Source organism: Lissotriton helveticus, chromosome 4_1 (genome assembly GCF_964261635.1).
Source record: "Lissotriton helveticus chromosome 4_1, aLisHel1.1, whole genome shotgun sequence".
Classification (NCBI taxonomy): domain Eukaryota; kingdom Metazoa; phylum Chordata; class Amphibia; order Caudata; family Salamandridae; genus Lissotriton; species Lissotriton helveticus.
Window position 1 is genome coordinate 1819927332 of NC_136063.1, and position 20362 is coordinate 1819947693.

Genomic DNA, 20362 nt, shown 5'->3' on the forward strand with positions numbered 1-20362 from the left:
GTGAGGCAAGGCGATGAGCATGGGTAGAAAGATAACCGAAAAGGTATCTTCTCAGTCTGACAAAACATCTGCAAACGTGACCCGAAATGGTGGAATGGCAGTGGTCGTGATTGGGCCGGAGAAAGCTGTGGTATCCTCCACTCCTTTCCCCCCCACCCCCGGCAGCTCCGCATGTAATGGAACTGCTCGCGGTGACATCACTTAGAATGTCACCGCGACCAGTGTTCCAAGGTGAGCGCCGTGGGGACAGAGTGAAGCTGTCACCGGTTGTGGCGGCTGCTGTGCCTGGGGTCGTTGCCTTTCTCCTGAGACATGAACAGGAATAAATACCTCATGGGCAAATCTACATTGTCGTGTCTTGATTGATGACCTTCACCACACTGGCGACGAGGATCAACCTACGACAGCGACCCCAACACGCTTGTAAGAACGAGAAACAGAGCGAAAAGAATTATTAGGAGGACAGGAGGCAGACGGAAGGGAAAGCGATCTCGAGCGATTTGTGGAATAGAGCAAGGGTGAGTCACTACCAGTTGGGAGAGAAATGTGTGAGAGGCTTCAGCTGTGACCATCGAAAAGTGGAATAAGCAAAGTTGACGTTAAGAGTCAGCAGGTTGAGAGGCGCAGGAAGAGCAGGCTGAGTGTGACATGGTTGCAGATCTCGCATAAGTGTGGACGACCGGCAGAGGAATGAAGCGAGGGGTGCCGTGCTCTCAGTGAAGAGTATTGTATGCGAGAACAGGGAAATATTAAACGGCACGGAATTACTGAAGTATCTGTGGAGCACTAGCGGACAACGCAGACCAAGAGCAGAAGGGGTGCTGACGCGCGTGACTGCGTGACAATACACCTGTGGTGAGTCACAGCGTGAATACCAGATGGGGCGGCTGCCACTGCTGTAAAGCGTCAGCGGGCGGAGACACGGACTCTTACAGGGTCTCGGGAATAATGCTCTGACTTTGGTATGATGACTGTGAGGTGACGGCTGACCAGAGCAGCGCGCGAAAGAGTCTTGCAGTTAAGATTCCAAAGAAGGGTAGTGAGCCAAAGGTGTCCCATCTTGGTCGTAATACAACCGCAGTAATAAACCTCACCTCCATGCAAGTTGTAGACTGCAAGGCGTTTCCCCTGCGATCTTCCTGCCATCTGTTCCACGAGGAAAGAGACTTTGCTAGACCAGCCCCATAGTTTTGTGAGGGAAGGAAGTGAAGCGTGTTGATCGTCTTGTGACTGGTGACGTCCTTCGGTTTAATGACAAGAGACCAGCTATTTCAAGTACCAATTCACCTCTGAGGGAGCTGACTTTGACGCCACAGTGCCACCCACTGGTTAGGAAAGTTGTTGCACACACCACCAGTAATGTTGCAGTGCCAGCTTATTCGTCCTAATTTGCATTGAGACCTGTACACATTAACACTCTGTTTCTGCACACAGGTTTGCTCACACTTTACCACACCCCCTGTATCCCCATAGTGCACGTTTACAACTGTGTTTTTTTTCGGGGAGGGGCCCCTGGAACAGGATAATTATGCAGAGTGTAACACCCCCACCTTTCTTCCTAACTAACCCAGGGGATCCTACAATTCAATGGAAAAAGTGGAAAAAGTGGTTTTAAATTATGCAACTGTGTGTGGCCCAAATCTTGGGTTAGAAAGAAAGGTAGCCCTGTTGGCATACTACCTAGGAGCAGAGGGGGAAGAAGTATTGGATCACCTCCCAGATCTAGGGGCACAAGAAGCAAGGGGTCTGAATGAGCTGGAAGTCAGTCTGAATAAATTAGATTTGCACTACCTCCCGAAGACTAGCACGATAATGGAGAGATACCATTTTGGGAGAAGAGTACAGAAGGAAGGGGAATCTATTGAAGATTTTGTGTCTGACTTAAGAAAGCTAGCTGCGACTTGCAAGTTTGGCGGTGCGAGTGAGGAGAGGATCAGGGACCAGTTTGTGCTAGCGTGTAGGATGGAACGAGTACGTGAAGAGTTGTGGTTGAAAGATGACCCACCTCTGAGGGAGGTCTTGATAGTTGCAAAACAGGTAGAACACATGCTGCAGTGTGTCAGTGAAATCAAACAGGACAGTAGTGAGAAAAGAGGCGAAGACAAGCCCAAAATAAGCGAAGTCATGACTGAGTCTGAGGCTGTGTCTGTGATCAAAGGCCAGAAAATAGTTGGGAAGGAGCAGAAAGAGAACAAAATGGGATGGTCATTCAAGGGTGCCTGTTACAGATGTGGGAAGCAGGGGCACATGGCCAATGACAAGGAGTGCCCTGCCCTCAAATTCACATGCAACAAGTGCGGAAAGAAAGGCCATTTCAGACAATACTGCAGGAGTGGACAGGGTTTTAGTAGACAGGGCAGAGACAGGACAAACACAGTATGTGACGAAATAGTGGTGCAAGTTGGTGAAGGTCAGGTCTGCAGTCCCAAAGACACAATTAAAGTAAAAGGTACTGAAATAGAGGCATTGTTTGATTCCTGTTCAAGAATAACAATCATCAGTGCAAAGGAATGTTCACGGGTGTCCAAGGGGAGGATTAGTGTGAGAAGGATGGATGTTAGGCCTGGAGGGTATGCGGGTCGCCCCATCTCTATGAAGGGTTATTTCTGGGACACAATTGAATACAGGGACAGGACAACGGTGTCAAAGGTTTATGTGTCTACTGTTGGTGATAACATTTTGGGTTGGCAAGCACAGAAGGAGTTGGGGGTCTATCTCAATCCCAATAGTAATCCTCAAATCTTAATACAAGTAGTGCAGGAGTCTAAGGAAGATTTGGTGACAGAGTTCAAAGAGGTATTTAGGGAAGAACTTGGGTGCTTGAAAAATTACTGCCACATGATCAAACTGAAAGAAAATGCAAAGCCCGTAGTAGCCAAAGTAAGGAAGCTACCCATTGCCATCCAAGAAGCGGTGAAGACCGAACTCGAGAAACTATGCAAAGCAGGAGTCATTGAACCGGTGGAAGCGACAGAATGGCTGGCACCAATCGTAGCAGCCCAGAAAAAGGATGGGTCGGTCCAGCTGTGCATTGATCTTAGGGCCCTAAACAAAGAGGTCGTAGTCGACCGTTTCCCATTGCCCAACATCGCTCAGATGATGAGCATGCTAGAGGGTGCAAGAGTATTCTCCACACTTGACCTTACCTCAGCTTATTTTCAAATCAAGCTGCACGAGGAGTCACAAGAACTCACAGCATTTGTGACGCCCATGGGTGCATTCAAGTTCAAGTGGATGCCTTTCGGTCTGGTATCAGCGGCAGCCGTATTCCAGAGACTAATGGGCAACATCTTGAGAGAGATTCCAGGCGTCCTATGCTACCAGGACGATGTGCTAGTGTTTGCAAAAAACCTTGAAGAACATGAAAATAGACTGAGACAAGTACTGGCCAGATTTAGGTCGCAAGGACTAACCGTGAAAAGAGAAAAGTGTGTGTTCGGCTGCAGGGAACTGAACTTTCTGGGACATAAGGTAACAGCAGAAGGAATCCGTCCGAAAGCTGAGCTCCAGAACATCATCGTAAACTTGGTGCCCCCAAAGAGCAAGGACGAAATCAAGTCATTCATGGGAATGCTGGAGTTCTACAGCAAATTCATACTGAATTTTGCAGGAAGGACTTATGCTATGCGACAGCAGTTGAAAAAGGACACCGTGTTCAGCTGGAGTGATGAATGTCAAAGAGAGTTTGAGGACGTGAAGAATGCACTCGCAGAAGCACCCAGCCTCAAGTCTTTCATTCCCAATCGAGCGACTGTAGTCACAACCGACGCAAGCGCAAAAGGACTAGGGGCGGTCCTAACCCAAGTAAGCACAGACGGAGAAGAAACGATAGCCTTCGCCTCAAGATCCTTACAGAAGTCGGAGAGCAATTACTCTGTGATAGAAAAAGAGGCCTTGGCAGTATTCTGGGCACTGGGAAAATTCAGGGACTTTCTGTGGGGAACAAAATTCACTCTTCGTACAGATCACAAGCCATTGGTTGAAGTTTATGGTAGAAAGGGTTTGGATGCGATCTCTAGCAGGATCAGACGTTGGGTTGTAGGCCTTCAGGAATACACATTCTGCGTTGAGTATGTCCCTGGAACACGCAATTGTGCAGCAGATTGTTTGTCACGGTTGGTGGATGTTAATGACGTGAACGAAACGCAAGACGAGGTGGAAGATGAAATTGAAGAATATCAAAAGGAAAATGTGTGCACAATTCAGAGAGCTATAGGTGAAGAAACATGGAAAGGAGCACAAAAGAATGACGAAGTCCTAGATGAGGTGTGCAAAAGAGTGCAAAACAGATGGAAAGCTGAAGATAAACGGGACGAAGCTCTTCGGTCATTCTGGATGGTCAAAGATGAGCTGTCCGTAGTCGACGAATGTCTCTTCAGGGGAACTAGGTTGGTACCTCCCGCGGCAGTGAGAGAAGACCTGGTGGATTTGGCTCACGATGGCCACCTGGGCATCACAAAGACCATGCAAAGACTGAGAGAAGACTACTGGTGGCCGAACATGGACATTGCCATTGAAAGGAAAGTGAGAGACTGTATTCCGTGCAGCATCAGCGACAAAGTGTTGAGACAACTTACGCCCCCAATGGTGTGCAGGCCACCACCATCAGGACCTTGGGAAGAGTTGGCGTTGGACATTATCGGCCCACTGACAGGAGAAGTGCGCACGCCGTACATTCTGGTGCTCATGGATCTGTATTCCAGGTGGCCGGAAGGGAAGTTTGTTAGTGAAATCACGGCGAAGACAGTCATTGAGTTCCTTCAAGGTTTATTCATTAGGGAGGGATTACCCAGCAGTCTACTCACAGACAATGGGGTGCAACTGTGCTCGAAAGAGATGGAAGACTTCCTTGAGGAGAGGGGTATCACACATAAACATTGCGCTCTGTATCACCCTGAGACCAATGGCATGGTCGAGCGTTTCAATAAGACTCTCAAAGAAAGCATTCAGTTGGCCAGGACCAGTGGTTTGAACTGGAAGGAAGAAGTATGGAGGCGGATAGAAGCGTACAGGTTCACTCAGCACCAAACGACGAGAGTCACCCCGTTTGAGTTGCTCTGAGCAAGTATACCCAACACCAAACTATCGCCGGGCTGGATGAGTTGGCACAAGGGATGGTCTGATCACTCCAAAGAAGCTAAGGGGTTAGAGAGACAGAGGGAAGCAATGGTTGAGAGGAAAGAAAGGTTTGACAGGCTACACTCTACACAGGAGGCTGGGTTCAAAGTAGCGGATGATATTAAGATCAGGACACCCACTGGTAGGGCAAGGTGGTCTGGATACAGTAGGCCCACCAAGATCACGAAATTGTTCAGGAATGCCGTAAAGACCCAGGAAGGGAAGATCTGGAACCAGGGTAGAGTAGTGAGATATCACCCCCCCGGGCAAGATTCCCGCAGTAGAAGTGGGGGCGAAGGCAACTCTGTGGGGAGTATGGGTCCCTCTCCCAGGGAACAGAGGGCGGTCCCTCAACCGGTTGGTAGGACAAGCCGAAGAGTGACCAGACCACCCAGACGTTGGGAGCAGTATGTGATGATGTATAATCTGTTGTACATTCTTTTTCTGATAAATATTTCTAATGCCTCAGTCCGTAGGGAAGGGGGATGTGTGGTATCCTCCACTCCTCCCCCCCCACCCCCCCCCCCGGCAGCTCCGCATGTAATGGAACTGCTCGCGGTGACATCACTTAGAATGTCACCGCGACCGGTGTTCCAAGGCGAGCGCCGTGGGGACAGAGGGAAGCTGTCACTGGTTGTGGCGGCTGCTGTGGCTGGGGTTGTTGCCTTTCTCCTGAGACATGAACAGGAATAAATACCTCATGGGCAAATCTACATTGTCGTGTCTTGATTGATGACCTTCACTACAAAAGCCTCCGCGGTTTTCACAGTTGCTATGGAGAGGGGATCCTCAAATGCAGCACAAAGGCATCTGGAAAAGGATCTCCACTGAACCTTAATGGTGCTTCCGCTTCGGACTGCAAGGGTGTGTGTCTCCGGCTGATGAGCTCGCTGCAGACCTCAACTCTCAATCTTTGAGAGATTGGCGGCGTGTGTTCTGCAGTTTCTGTCTGTAAGCCACCCCGAACCACTCTCCCCCGCCTGGCTGCAGGGCTGTGGGGGCTGGACCTGCCCAGGCCCACTGAGGACTGCTGCAGGGGGACCGGCCGGCAGCGCCAGGCTAATCCCTCACTCGTGGCCGCGCCAGGCTAATCCCTCACTCGTGGCCGCGCCAGGCTAATCCCTCACTCGGGGCCGCTTGCAGGCCAGTCCCTCACCCGGGGCCGCTTGCAGGCCAGTCCCTCACCCGGGGCCGCTTGCAGGCCAGTCCCTCACCCGGGGCCGCTTGCAGGCCAGTCCCTCACCCGGGGCCGTGCCTGGCCAGTCCCTCACCCGTGGCCGCGCCTGGCCAGTCCCTCACTCGTGGCCGCGCCTGGCCAGTCCCTCACTCGTGGCCGCGCCTGGCCAGTCCCTCACTCGTGGCCGCGCCTGGCCAGTCCCTCACTCGTGGCCGCGCCTGGCCAGTCCCTCACTCGTGGCCGCGCCTGGCCAGTCCCTCACTCGTGGCTGCGCCTCGCCAGTCCCTCACTCGTGGCTGCGCCTGGCCAGTCCCTCACTCGTGGCCGCTGCAGGTCAGTCCCTCACTTGTGGCCGCTGCAGGTCAGTCCCTCACTTGTGGCCGCATCAGACCAGTTCCTCACTCGTGGCCCCGCCTGGAGGATAGGGGGGGTCAGATGAAAAGAATTGAAGGGGGGAGAACAGTGAAGTTCACACCTGGAGCAGCAAGAGAGACGAGGAAAGGGGAGAAAAGAGAGGTATGAAAGTCGCATTTAATCCATTGTCGCAGCAGTTCACTCGGATCTGCAGTGGACGCCATCATTCTTGCACAAGCACATACTCTCGTGAAACACCTGGGGAGTGTGCCTGTCTGAATACGACATGATGTAAGCACCGACCACGCAGGGGTAGCAGCCTCTGGCCGGTTTGGTCATCAAGCACGGTGCCACCACGTGTTTGCTTTACACGATGACGAAGGGTGGACAGAAGGGTGGCTGGAGACCACCCTGCAGAGCGGGAAGCAGCTCTGCAGCCCACTTCAACTACTGGTGTGAAAACACCCCAGGGCGTGGGCGGCGAGCTCACATGTGTGGGGGCGGACGTGGCCCCACCTCTCTCACTGCCAGCCTGGCACCCAGCATCCTACAGCCACAGGTTCGGGTGACTGGGCAGTGCACCCGTCCGGACGCCGGGGGATGGTGGAGAGGAAGGGCTGGCCAGGACATCAGTCCCGAGTGAAAGAGTGTGTGGGGGGGTCAGGGGGGGGTCATTATACTGGGGAATGATATCCTTACTCGAGACTAATGGATGTTCACGGTGACGTATTCTTCCATCATCCATGGCCTGGCTGCTAGATGAAAGTGGCAAAGACGTCTTTGCAATTGTGCGCACGCGTGTGGTTATGTGCCTAAGTTTGGATACGTGCATGTGTGCATTGTGTGCTGGCGCGCAACACCCATTGGACTCACTGGGCTTCAGCCCCCCCGTCGTGTGTGGCAGCCCGGGATGAGACAGGTTCCGGGCACACACAGAGCCGCACCCGAACGTTTCACAGGTCTTTTAAAGACCATTTGAATGTTAATTAGGCCTTGCAGTTGTTTCACCCCTTCTAAGAGCCCCTGCAGCTCCACTCTGCCTACTGATTAAAGGTTCAGCCCCCCCCCCCGAAATTTTTTCTTAGCCCCCCGAAATTTGGCTCTAGTTCCGCCTCTGATTGTGTGTTTGTGTAATCTGGGGAGTGCGGTTAGGTGTGTTTAGATATGGTCGTGTTTTCGTGCTGTTGCCTTTGGTGTAGTTTTGCCCCTACCTGCGGTTGTGCAGGCGTTTCTACTTGTGTGTGCCTTGGTGTGATTGCATGTACGTGTGTCTGACAGCATGTTTGTGTCTCCGCGCTTGCCCTGTGATGTCACTGTTTCCGAACCCTGAATGGGGAGCTCCCCGTCTGCCTGCCGTTGCCTAGACGTTTTTTTTGTCAGAGAAGTTTGGAGGGGGGGGGGCCATATTCATTGGAAGACTCGCTCCTCTGTCATTTGCATGGCCTCTGGGCCGGGCGCTCACCTAGCCTTTGATCTGCGGCGCAGCCTCCCGCAGACTCCCAAATCCTTCTCTCAGATGTAATCGGGGCTCTGTGTGTTGTGTGTGTGTGTGGGGGACTCTGTGTGTGTGTGTGGGGGGGGCTCTGTGTGTGTGTGTGGGGGGGGGTTCTGTGTGTGTGTGTGGGGGGGCTCTGTGTGTGGCTCTATGTGTATGTGGGGGGGCTCTGTGTGTGTGTGTGTGTGGCTGTGTGGTGTGTGTGTGGCTGTGTGGTGTGTGTGTGGCTGTGTGACTGTGTGTTGTGTGTGTGTGTGTGTGGCTGTGTGTGTGTGTGTGTGTGGCTGTGTGGTGTGTGTGGCGCTGTGTGGCTGTGTGTTGTGTGTGTGTGGCTGTGTGTGTGTGTGGCTGTGTGTGTGTGTGGCTGTGTGTGTGTGTGGCTGTGTGTTGTGTGTGTGTGTGTGGCTGTGTGTGTGGGGCTGTGTGTGTGTGAGGGGGCGGCTCTGTGTGTGTGGCTCTGTATGTGTGCCTGTGGCTGTGTGTGTGTGTGGGTGGAAATGCAATAGGTCTCGCATTTGCGAAAGATTAAGCTATTGACATTGTAAATGACAATGCCATTTATTTATCTGTTTTCAAAACCAACACATAAATAAACAATTTGTCATTTACAATGCCAATAGCTCTAACTTTGGCAAAGGCGAAACCGTTGCATTGTAAATGCTTGTTACTGAGAATGTCGCAGACGGTCCAAGTGGGACGCACTAAAGTTCTCAAGGGACTACACCGCCACCCTGTCCAAGCCGTAGGCGTTCTTTTTTCATGGCTATCAAAGATTGGTTTGCGCTCCGTCAAAAGCGCTAACAGCAGAATACATACGAGAACAAAATATGGCAGTTAAAATAAAATAGAAATAGAATGGAAATGAATAAATTCAATAAATATTTCTGAGTCCCTTCTAATTCTGCAATAAGTATCTACTCGAATTTTTATTTACTTAGTACTGCATTAATCCTGCAGTTTACGAAAGTGTGTCATTCTACAGCTAGAATCTCATGCAGCATGGTCCTTAAGGAGGTTTAGTCCAGATGTTAAGTTAGCGCTCTAGTAGTTAAAGAACTCCGCCGCAGGAACCAACCCTTCTTTTGTTTCTCTGACTCTCGCTACGTCTGTGTCTCGCAGAGTAGTGCATTTCGTCATGGGGAAGAGAGGTGGCGCTGGTGGCCAGGGTAACCGGTCGGGGGCGTTCTGGCGGAAGTGTATTGCTTTACGGCAACATGCTTTGAGTGCTATGAGAAGAAACTGCAGGACTCAGGGTTAAGGTAGCTGAGTCGCCGGCAGAAGTTTACATTGGGCAGAAAAAGCCGCTCGTGGGAAAAACTTGCTGTGTGCGGCAGGTGAGAAGCAAACCTTACCCCTGTCTGTGATTCCTTCAGCCCGCTTTTGCCATTTGTCTCCTAGCGCCTTTCATGCGTTGTAAAGCTCTTGATCATATAAAAAATGCAACGTGTTGTTGGGTAAAAGTCAGTATCAGCAGTACGCGTTCCAAAACTCCGGGTGCTCTTTACGTATGGGCTGGGAAGGATGATGAAGCGGGCACAACTCTCAACAAGGCACGTTGACTTTGTTGTCAAAATTGCTCTGAAGTGCAGCGAACTAGATGAATGTTTTGAAAGGTCACTGTAGGAAGCTGATGATTTATTTCATTATACAATTGAGTGTCATACGTGCGCTATAGGGGCACACACTTGGGATTGCGCTAATGGGGCTATGTTGGCATTAGTGTGGCTTCCTCAGCCAGTGTCACAACAGACATGAATTCCGGTCCCTGGCCTTTAACCTACAACACATAACGCATATGTTAGATTTATTAGTTGAATGGAAGCAATTCCGTATTGCACCGCTTATGAGTTTAGGTTCGCACAGGAAAGCCGAGTAGTAGAAGAAGTGACCCCGGTAATACAGATCCAAAATTGTACTGTAGTTTGATGGAGATCAGACAACTGTGTTTGGCTGAGCTGGCACCGTGAGGAAGACGACTGGCTTCACTGAATCCCTGCCAGCAATAAGCAGGGAGCATGGATGAAATTGTACTTGCTCTCATACAATAAACTAGGTGGTGGTACACAAGCAGGCGTCCTGTTGGGCAGTGGCATGATCTAGCATCGCTGAATTGATTATGGGCGATCTGACTGGGGTGTAGATTGAGCTGGTGCTAGGAGCCTCATAGCTGCTTGTCACTGCAGTTGAATAGCGTGCTGCTTCCACTAACTGTCTATTGATGCCTTGCAGTTCAGGCTGAACTGTTCCCATTGGACAGGGTCAAGACTGATTGGCATTTGGCTGGTTCCAAACTGAGGTGGCATGGAAGCTAAATAATGATGGACTGAACTGCGGCCTGAGTAGTACTAAATCAGGTATTCCATCCATCACCTTTTTGTATACTTTAGTGCTTCTATTACTCTGGCCTTCTAGCAGTATTGTGTTGTCACATGAGATTTCTCTAGCGTAGCCACTAAATGAGGTTAGAACATGCACGAATGAATGGAATTGGCAAACGGGGCATGACATCAACTATCCCAAGGAACGTGGGCTGGTGATATTCGATTCATGAGATGTGCTGCCAGTTCCAGGTGTATGGTATGGAGTGGGTGGTTGGAGGCAGTGTAGACTCAGTTGATGCCACTATGGCATAACTTGACCCGGTTAAGAATTGGGAAGGGGACAGTACCAGGGAAGTGATAGATTTGGTACTAGCAAGAAAGCTTAGGGGCTGTAGTTGGCATGGTTAAAGGTTGTCTAAAATACAGTAGCCCATGACATTGCTGGCACAAAAAGTGGCAGTCATAAGTTGGCAGTGTACATAGAATAATATGACATGACATTGGTAAAGGTAAAGTCAGACCTGCTCTCCTGTAGATTGGTTGTGAATTGCACCATTTATCTGATTATGTGATCTCCGTTTTTCCTTCTAGTTAATACACTGTCTGTCTTCAATTCCAAGGCTCTACCACGCCAAGTCCGCCCCAAAAAGCAGAAGGCATCATCTACTATGTATTGTGCCATTTGCTAGACAATTAGCATGACTTTTAGTCAATCCCCATGTGGCACTTTTTGCTATCGAAAAGGAGACACACTCAACATTTATCAAAAGTCACTATGCACCCAGGTGACATAAACTGAGCAACATGGAACTTGGAAACATACAACCAAGCAAAATTCCCATAGCATGCAAAATACTGAACGAAAATGCCTTATACTGCGCCATGGTACTGCAGTCATTAGTGATCACATTTTCAGCCTGGCGTTTGGCTGAGGGCAGTTCAAAAGACATTTGCTACTGAAAGATGGCAAGATTATAAGCCTACAGTATGTAGACATGCTCATTATTGTATCTTCTACACAACAAACACTGCCAAGAACCATAAATCACTACAACATTCTGTAATCTATAAGGAAGGAAGAGCTCAGCTCTGGCCTACTCTCATTGTGTGACACAGACACGATAGCCGCTTGGGGACTGTTGTGCCGTCTCTTCATTGGGGTTGCTGCTTCTGCCACTCCGCTGATCTGTTTGTCTACTGTTGGAGCCTGTGTTTCACTGCTGGTGGTAGTCTGCTGTTGGAGGCCGCTGTTGTCTGCCCCTGCTGTTAGTGAGGATTTATAGTTCTTACATCTTCATATAATGATGCTATTTGTGTTCCCTCTACACTATTTCTGCTACTCCTGTTGCAACTCCTTGGTTTTGCTGGTTAATGTTTGGTTCGTCTGGATGAACTCTTCATTTCCAAGACATTTGTTGAAACAAAAGAAACTGGGGTGTCTGAATGTATTGGTCTATCCAGCCTACAACTGTGAAGGGTGCTTGATGAAAAAGAAAGAATGGGCCATCCAAAAATAGGTAGGGCGCAACCTCCCTATTTGAGTTTTTCAAACGTTCCCACAAGAAATTATAACATTGTGTTTGTGTATAAAACTAAGGTTGGATGTGGAGTAGAATTCAATTTGAGAAAGAAAGGATAACAGTGGTGCTAACCCCAGTGAACTAAATTTTATATTGTGAAATTAATTTACATCTGCAAAAGTGTCCCTAGAATGCCTGTCATTTTATTAATGGAAAAGTATAATCATTTTATTACTGGCGACAAGGTCTGTGGATGAGTGCTATCATGATGGGTTATATATCTTTTACTAAACCAACATATAACATAAAAGACAGTAGGCTCTTGAGAGGCTATGCGACCTTTGTGAGACAATTTGGCCTAACGTCTAGGGTGGTCGATCTCGGAGCTGGGGAACCAGGTTGGAGTTTCAGCAGGGACGCTCAACATTCTGTGATTCTGGGCAAATCACTTAATCTCCCTGTGCCTAACAAAAATGAATGTGTCCGTCTGTAACGTAACTGGTGCTCATGAAAAGTGCTCTGATACCTACGGGTCTAGTTCGCGCCATATAAAACTCCACACCAAAAAAATGGTATAGAGGCTCCGTTATAATCATGTCCTTTATTTCGGTTAATAAAAAAACCAAAAAAGGTAATAATCTAAAATACCAATACACATCTTCACATATAAAAATACTATAATTTAAAAGGTAATAAAAACAGGTTACAGTCCTTTTGGCAAAAAATATAATCAGTTAGAAAATCAACATGGGAGACAGATTTTTATGGTCATTTTACATTTTCTTTGTCCTTAAATACCATATGCTTGTCTGAATGTACCAATTGAAAAGACAACTGGCCAACTCGTGTCTGTAATACATATTCTAAGTGCGGTAATACGGTCCTTGAGGTCCAACATTCTGCATAATTGTATAATCCAGTGCTTCCGTTGCTTTTTATATGCCACACAAAAAAATAAAACCTGTTCAGTGGACTCAATGGCCTTGCATCCCATGGAGCACATATTTGATGTACCTTACTCTTTCTTCCAGCGGCAAGTGAAGGTAGCTATCGGTAATGTGCCCACTCTAAGCTTCATAAAAAGTGCTCGTGCAAATGGCTTTATAACCATATCCAGATATGGTTCGAAATCACATTTAAATGTAAGAAAATCATCGTTCAGACTGCCCGAAGTGGTCCTGCTAATTTTTTTCTCCCAAAACATGAGCTCAATAGGCTTTTTTGAACTTTCTAATGGCATCAGCCGATATGTCATTGGGGTTTGACCAAAAGTCCCCTAAGCTCAGCTTGTATAGCCATGTTTTTATACAGGCACACCAAGGGATCCTATGGCGATTCAGTCAATCTAGATCTTTTGTTTTTGATGTTTTTTTTAGAGATTTGTATAATAAAGTTGATTTTGGTTAGTGTCTATCAGAATGCCAAATAAATTGATTTTGAGACAGAGTTGCTGTGTTTGACAGAGGGTACCAAGAAATCAAACAAGCATTTGCAATGCAATAGGTCTAGCATTTACTCGAGTTTGAGCTATTGGCATTGTAAAAGACAATGGCTTTTATTTATGTTTTGGTTTTTAAAACCTAAATAAAAGGCATTCTCATTTACAATGCCAATAGCTCAAACTATTGCATTGCAAATGCTTGTTATATCTTTGTACTCTGCCATGGACCACCGCAGCACCCTGACCGGTCACATATACCCCAACCACTAAATGCTATTGTATTGTAGAATTTCAACAGCACTCTCCTGACTCTTGCTCCTTGAAACCTAATGAATTAGAAAATGTGTAAACCATTTGCCTCCTGGCATCAAGAAGTCAAAGTATTCTAGGATTCTCTGCTTCAGGTCTGAGAAAATCTTCATTACGTAGAAGATTTTGAGCTGGAGGTGATCCAGATTTCATTGTGAAAGCTGATATCTAGGACCCACGACTCACTGGATGTGTTCTTGCACTTGACACTGGATATTTTGCCCCTTTTATGGGATAGTTTAACCTTCCTGTATGATGATGTGAGCCTTTTACAATGTTTGTGTCTATTTGTTTTCAAAGATTATGTTACGTTGTTTGTATGATGTGTCATGACTTCCATTGTTTCAGATTTATAATATGAGACCGTAATAGTTTCTGGTCTCCAGATGTGTGTATGAGTGTTCCACTCACAGTTTTGTATTACATATGCTTTTATTTTTCATTTCAGGATGAACCCACTATTGCCAATGGGGGATGGAGAAGATGATTTCTTTATTAAAGACTATGTTATGAGCGCTAGTGATGATGAGGTAAATGATGAGTGTATCCCATTTGTAGTATTTCAACTCTTTGCTCCATGTGTGTACAAATTGTAAGGAAACTGAAATAATGGACTCTTCTGTATCATCGATAAACCACTATACTTTTTCCTTGAAAGTCTGCAAATAAATTACATTTCATACCAAATGTTTCAAGATGGAAGCACTGAATAATTTGGTAACTGGGGTGTTATTTGAAGGTATCTCTCCCATGGATGCCATGGGAAAGAATGGGATTTATTTTGATGTGTGAAAAAGTAACATTTTATTCTGTTAATAAAATGCCAGAATGTTCCTTATCCTAAATTCAAATTGGAAAGGCTGCCTACAGTAGCTAGAACCAATGGTCTTTTGTATTGCTATTTCCAGTTCAACAGAGTCTCTTGATGTTCATGCTTGCTTAGTAGGCTTTACTGAAGGATATTTGTTTCCAGATGACCCATGTCCTGAAAAATCACGTTTGTGCATCTGTGGTCTATCTTAGAAATAAGCTCTGCTTTAGCTTCCAAGATCTGAACAGTGGTTTGCTATCAAGGCAGGCTCCACATGAGAAATAATATTGGCAAGGAGGATGTAAGAACATTGTTTGGTTAAAGCTAAAAAAAGATTGGGAGGCGTCTCAATGGTCAACGATGCTAGAAGCCCTCGGGAAAGATGACTATAGGACCTTCTGGAGGTTGCCTGTGGTGGGCAAGGGTTGTGGGAGCTCTGTTCCTGAAGTGTTTCTCCCAGCAGAATGCTGGGTTGAATACTTTAAAACTCTGTACAACAAGGGTATAAATGGTTGCCAAACCAACTTCAAGTAATGCTTCTACATTGTCCATCTCTCTGGCTCCATGCTTCCTAAACCTCAATAGAGAAAATTGATGTTAATATTTACAATGGATGAAACTAGAGATGCCATCCTTCATAACAGAAAAGAGCCCCATGTCTAGATAGTATACCCATGGATTAATTCCACTTGCAGCCTAATATCTAGGTCCCCTGCTAGAATATGTTAACAAATGCAGTTTCTCACATGGGGTTGGGGGGAAATCCCAGAAACATGGCGAGGTGCAATAATAGTCCCTATTCACAAATAACAAGTCCTAATCCGGATCCATAAGCGGATGGCGGCTCAGAATGTAATATCACATGTTCACGCAGGCTTTAGGGAGGAGACTGGGAAGGTGGACCACATATTCCGCCTTATGATACTGTGCTGGAAATACATCGCTATTGGGAAAGAGCATCTGTATGCGTCCTTTGTGGACATGAGGGCTGTTTTCAACCTAGTACCGAGACATACACTCTGGGAGGTGCTGGAAGGGATGGGGCCCAGGTGAGGTGGACCTACCTGGGTGGCTTAACCCCACAGATTCCTGTGGAGTCAGTTGTTTGTCAGGTGATGTACTGGCTCCCACCCTCTTTTCTCTGTTTATGAATGGAGTGGTGGACGATTTGTCCAACTGCCAGCGTGACATCGCAAAGCTGGCTGTCATACGTATCCCAGTACTGCTGTTTGCAGATGATACCCTGTTAATCTCAAGATCCCCCATGGGCTTGCAAAATTTATTGAATCACTTTGTAAAATTTAGCAGGCGCAGAGATATTGAGAGTATCGCAGGGATATCCAAACTGATGATGCTAAACTCCCATTGTTCATTTAAAAATAACCTTACTGTTAAAGGATCCCCAATTGAACAAGTGAAGAGCTTTGACTACTTGAGAGTCCGGCTCTCTGAGAAACTCACTTGGGATCTACATTTACATACAAGGAACACTCTCTTGTCCCATAGGGCAGTTGTGATTGCTAAGAAACACAAAATAACTTCTAATAGAGCAGTTTCCCCAGCTGTTGAGGTGTACCGAGCGGTGGGTGGAGCACTTTATGGGAGGAAATATGGATCTCAGCTGACACTACAAGACTTTCCACCATGTAAAATAGGTTCATAAGGTCCCTGGTGAATGTTCCATCAAGTACTCACTCCCTCCCCCCCTCCCACCCACACACGCACACTACTAAGGTGGGACTTAAACCTGAAAAGAATTGATCATGTTGCTTGTCTTAAAACATTGATTTATTGGGCTGGAATCTGGACAGCCAAAGAGCTGATTCCATATAAAGCGGCCTTGCAGAAGATTATTACTTTAGACAAGAATTGCATTACACCTTGGCTGAGTGCTGTAAGATCCTTCTGTAACAATCTAAACTTATTGAGCACATGGGATGGTCCTTCCATGCTTGATAGGAACTCAACCAGATGAATAAAAGAGCATTTCAGGGATTCTGTTTTAGAAAGAGTGTGGCGCGATTCTAAGTCTGAAGGGCTGGTAAACAAATTCTTGAGCCACAAGCCTACTCCATACTTTGAATCATTCCTTGATAGGAATACCCCAGCTGAGGCTAAATCCTTCGATCATTTCGAATTGGCACATTGCTGCTGAGGTCCTCTGCTATAAAGTGGGAACGTTGTGGGCAAGGACTTGAGAGCTGCTCTTTTTGTCCAAACACTGCTGAATCAGGAGGTCCACTTCTTATTGTTCTTTCAAAATTACAAAGCCCCTAGAGCCAAGTGGATCCTCTGTCTCTGCTGAAACTTGAGAGTCAAACAATATGCGGTAGCTTTACGCATAATGAAAATTGACACAACTGAAGTGACTGTATTTACTCTTATAAGATATTTAAAGTGGGCCTGGTCCCTTCGTGCTATTGCATTAAAGGCTGGGCCCTGAGATGGGTGGCCTAAGGTCAATGTTCATGAGTTAATGTTTACAGCCGATTAGCAGTTATTTTTTGGCAAAGAACATGTACTCTGCTCAATGGATTATGAAATATTTTATGTTGAGCATTATGCACTTTCGCTTGCCTGGCTACATTACAACCCACTGTATTTTTTTTATCTGTCCTTTTTTACACTTGAGATTTTACATGCAGTCCTTTTTACTTTGTATTTTAAACTTCATCTTTTTAGAAAGCTGTATTTATTTGATTGTTTTTAACTGTGCTATTTGTATGCACACCGGATGTTGTTATATTGTACTTATGTAGCCTCTTGGCCGAAATACAGTAATATGATGATGAACAGTGTTTTGGTCTTTTCTCCAAGTTGTAGTGTGATATCTCTATTTAGCTGTCTATCAAAGATTCCCAACATTTTCTTATTTCTTAGTATTTAATATTCCCTCCAAGTGACTAGTGACCCAAAAGTAAGTGATATGGGATATAACAGTAGGAATGTTGTGTCAAAGTGCGTTATACATAGTTCATCTTACCACTGCCTATTTTGTTCTCATCTGTGACAAGATAAGGTGTAATTTTTCCATTGACGTTATGCCAGCTCACTAGAGGAACAAATTGAGGCTGCAAAGGTGTTACTATAAAAAGTGCCAGAAGAAATGCAGTTGCCTGCTTTTATCATGAATCAGAAAAAAAACTCTGGAGATGCTTAAAGACAGGAATAACAAACAAGATGGGTTTGGAAGCAAGAACCAAAGAATCCTTCCTTTACCCCAGTTCACCTCCCCCCACACCCCGCTGCTTCTTGCAGGAGCGCACCCGCTCAGGCACTCATGTTGGTCAAGACGCGCGTCGTCGTAGTGGTCGCTCAGGGGATTGTCAAGGACTTGGGAGGACATAAGAGCATAAGACATCCACTAGCTCTTTGCAGATTGGTGCCAAATCATTGTTTTTAGGAAGCTTTAGTCAACGAGGCTCGAGTGTTACTCTGGCAATAAAAAGATCTCTGGCAAAGAGCGCCCCCCCCCCCGCCTCGGAGGGGGGCGGGGGGCATTGCAGCGCCTGCTCAGTGAGGATATGCCCTATTGGGTGTGTGAGGACCATTAGTCCTGAGCAATCCGATCTCCTGATCTGGTACCTCAGCAACCCAACCATTTATTTCTTGCCTTCCTCCTCTCTTCTTGCATACCTGTTGTACTAGTTAAGTCACAGGAGCACGTGTGCTGGACCTTTATGAGCTCTTAGTCCCTCCTTTTGTTGTTTACTGCTAAAAAAAAATTAGCCAGAACATTGCGTGGTCTTCTTTATGTTATACTTATTTGTATGGTGCTCATATCACCCAGGAGGCTATCTTGGTGCCTAAGAAGGGTGGGGTTGCCCTGAGTGGAGCTTATTGGAAGAGCCATGTTTTCATTTTCTTGCAGAAATGAGCAATGGAGCTGGCGGCTCTGATGTGGAAGGGGATGTTGCTCTAGGCTTTGGGGACCAGCTAGAAAAAAACATGGATAAGGGGGCCATATACAAGGAAAAGGTTAACTGAGAGGTGGTATGTATGTATGTATTTCGCATTTATAGAGCGCAGTGTAACCCTACGGGCATCCTGGCGCTGAGACACAGTAAAAGGATAGCAAGTGAGCTACATAGAGCTGAAACTGCCGGTCACACTCTGGGGAAAGGCCAGCTCTTAACTTTCTTCCGAAAAGAAAGATCCTGTATTTGCCTCAATTCCATGGGGAGACTGTTCCATAAACGGGCCATTGGCACACCAAACTCTATCTCCCGGGAGCCAATGAAGCTCAGCTAGTGCCTGGGATGTGGATGATCTGCGAGTTCTCATTAGGACAAGCTTTGCTGCTGCTGCCTGGATACTCTGGAGCTGTGAGATCAGATACCTCGGGGACTCCAGTAGCAAAGCATTACAGTGATCCAGACGACTGAGGACAACGCTCCTAACCACTGTACCTCTGGCCTGAAGAGGTAACAATGGATGTGCCTTCCGGAGTCCTTTGATGAGCATATAACAGTTCCTGACTACTTTGTTGACATGCGATTCCAGATTAAGCTTGTCATTAAAGCTGACCCCCAGATTACGTACCATGCTCACGGGTACCAGAGGGGCATCTGTAGGGATAGGCCAGAAGTCAGAAGCTAAAACTGTCTGAACTCTGCCCACCCCACAGTGCAGAATCTCCGTTTTATCATTATTAAATTGCAATGCATTGTTTCTCAACCACAGCACCATATCCCGCATACACTTGTGAAATGTTTTTTGAGAATCCGCATGGTCGCCTTCCAGTGACACTATCATTTGGGTGTCCTCGGCATAGGTAACCACACTAATATTGTAGGCTTTGATGACATCAATGAGCGGCCGCATAAAGACATTAAATAAAATCTGGCGAATTGAGGACCCCTGAGGGACCCTGTGCTCATTGTTGGTAAAGTCTGATTGAAAGGGGGGTAAGGCAACAGCCTGCCGTCTATCCGCCATATAGGACTGAAACTATCGCAGAGCCATATTTGCCACCCCCGCTTCTTCCAGTCTTGTCAGCAAGGTGACATGGTTACCCGTGTCGAATGCGGCAGACCGATCCAACAGGATCAATGTCGCAGATTGTCCCCTGTCCGCCCGCATCAGAAGGTTGTCCATCACGGTAACCAGTGCTGTCCCGGGCCCATGACCTGGGCGAAAACCGACCTGGGCGGAAACCAAACTGTTCTTCTCCCAGCTTATTTTTACCTTCCAGAAAGCCGGAGAGCGCTCGGCTCACCAGGTGCTCCCCTATTTTGACAGGATATGGTAATAGGGAGATTGGTCTATAATTTTTAAGACAGTGGGGATCCAATGAGGGTTTTGTGAGGAGGGGTGATACCACCGCCACCTTCCAGCAGGATGGAACCACTCCACTGCTGAGAGATTGATTACACAGCTGATGAAGCAATGGAAAAACCTTGGAGCCCAGCTCATTCCAGAGTTTTTGAGGGATTGGATCCAGCGGTGAGCCAGAGGAGACCCCCATTGCCACCCTGACAAACTCTTCTGCCGAAGGCAGTTCCCAGTAGTCAAGGGTTATCCCATGCCTTCATGACTCTGACCCAGTATCCCTAGTTCCGTTTGAACTGTATGTTCCTGTTTCATCCCTTTTTTGATGCCCAATGGAATTTCTGTTTTCAGGCCTTCAACAATCCTGTCTATCTTTTCCTGGAAGAAGGCTGCCAGTCCATTACATAGCTCTTGTGAGGGCACAATCTTATTTCTTGTGCACTCATGGTTGGCCAGATCTCTCAGTATGTTGAAGATACATTTGGTGCTGTTGGAAGACTTTAAGATAAGATCTGTAAAATATGCAGCCTTGGTGGTGACTATCA

General features: G+C 47.0%; 1 protein-coding gene across 2 annotated transcripts in view; it reads left to right on the forward strand.

Moving 5' to 3' along the window:
• The first annotated feature begins 386 nt into the window (after positions 1 to 386).
• UTP14A (UTP14A small subunit processome component) overlaps positions 387 to 20362 on the forward strand; it is a 413069-nt gene continuing 393093 nt past the window's right edge. Inside the window, exons 1-2 of one of the 2 annotated variants that reach the window (XM_078688447.1) lie at positions 387 to 518; positions 14184 to 14265. In XM_078688447.1, the coding sequence (XP_078544573.1) occupies positions 14185 to 14265 (81 nt within the window). In that variant the 5' untranslated portion in view covers positions 387 to 518; position 14184. Of the gene's footprint in view, positions 519 to 9322; positions 9479 to 14183; positions 14266 to 20362 lie in introns of those variants that run through there. The other variant, XM_078688446.1, reaches the window with a different exon arrangement.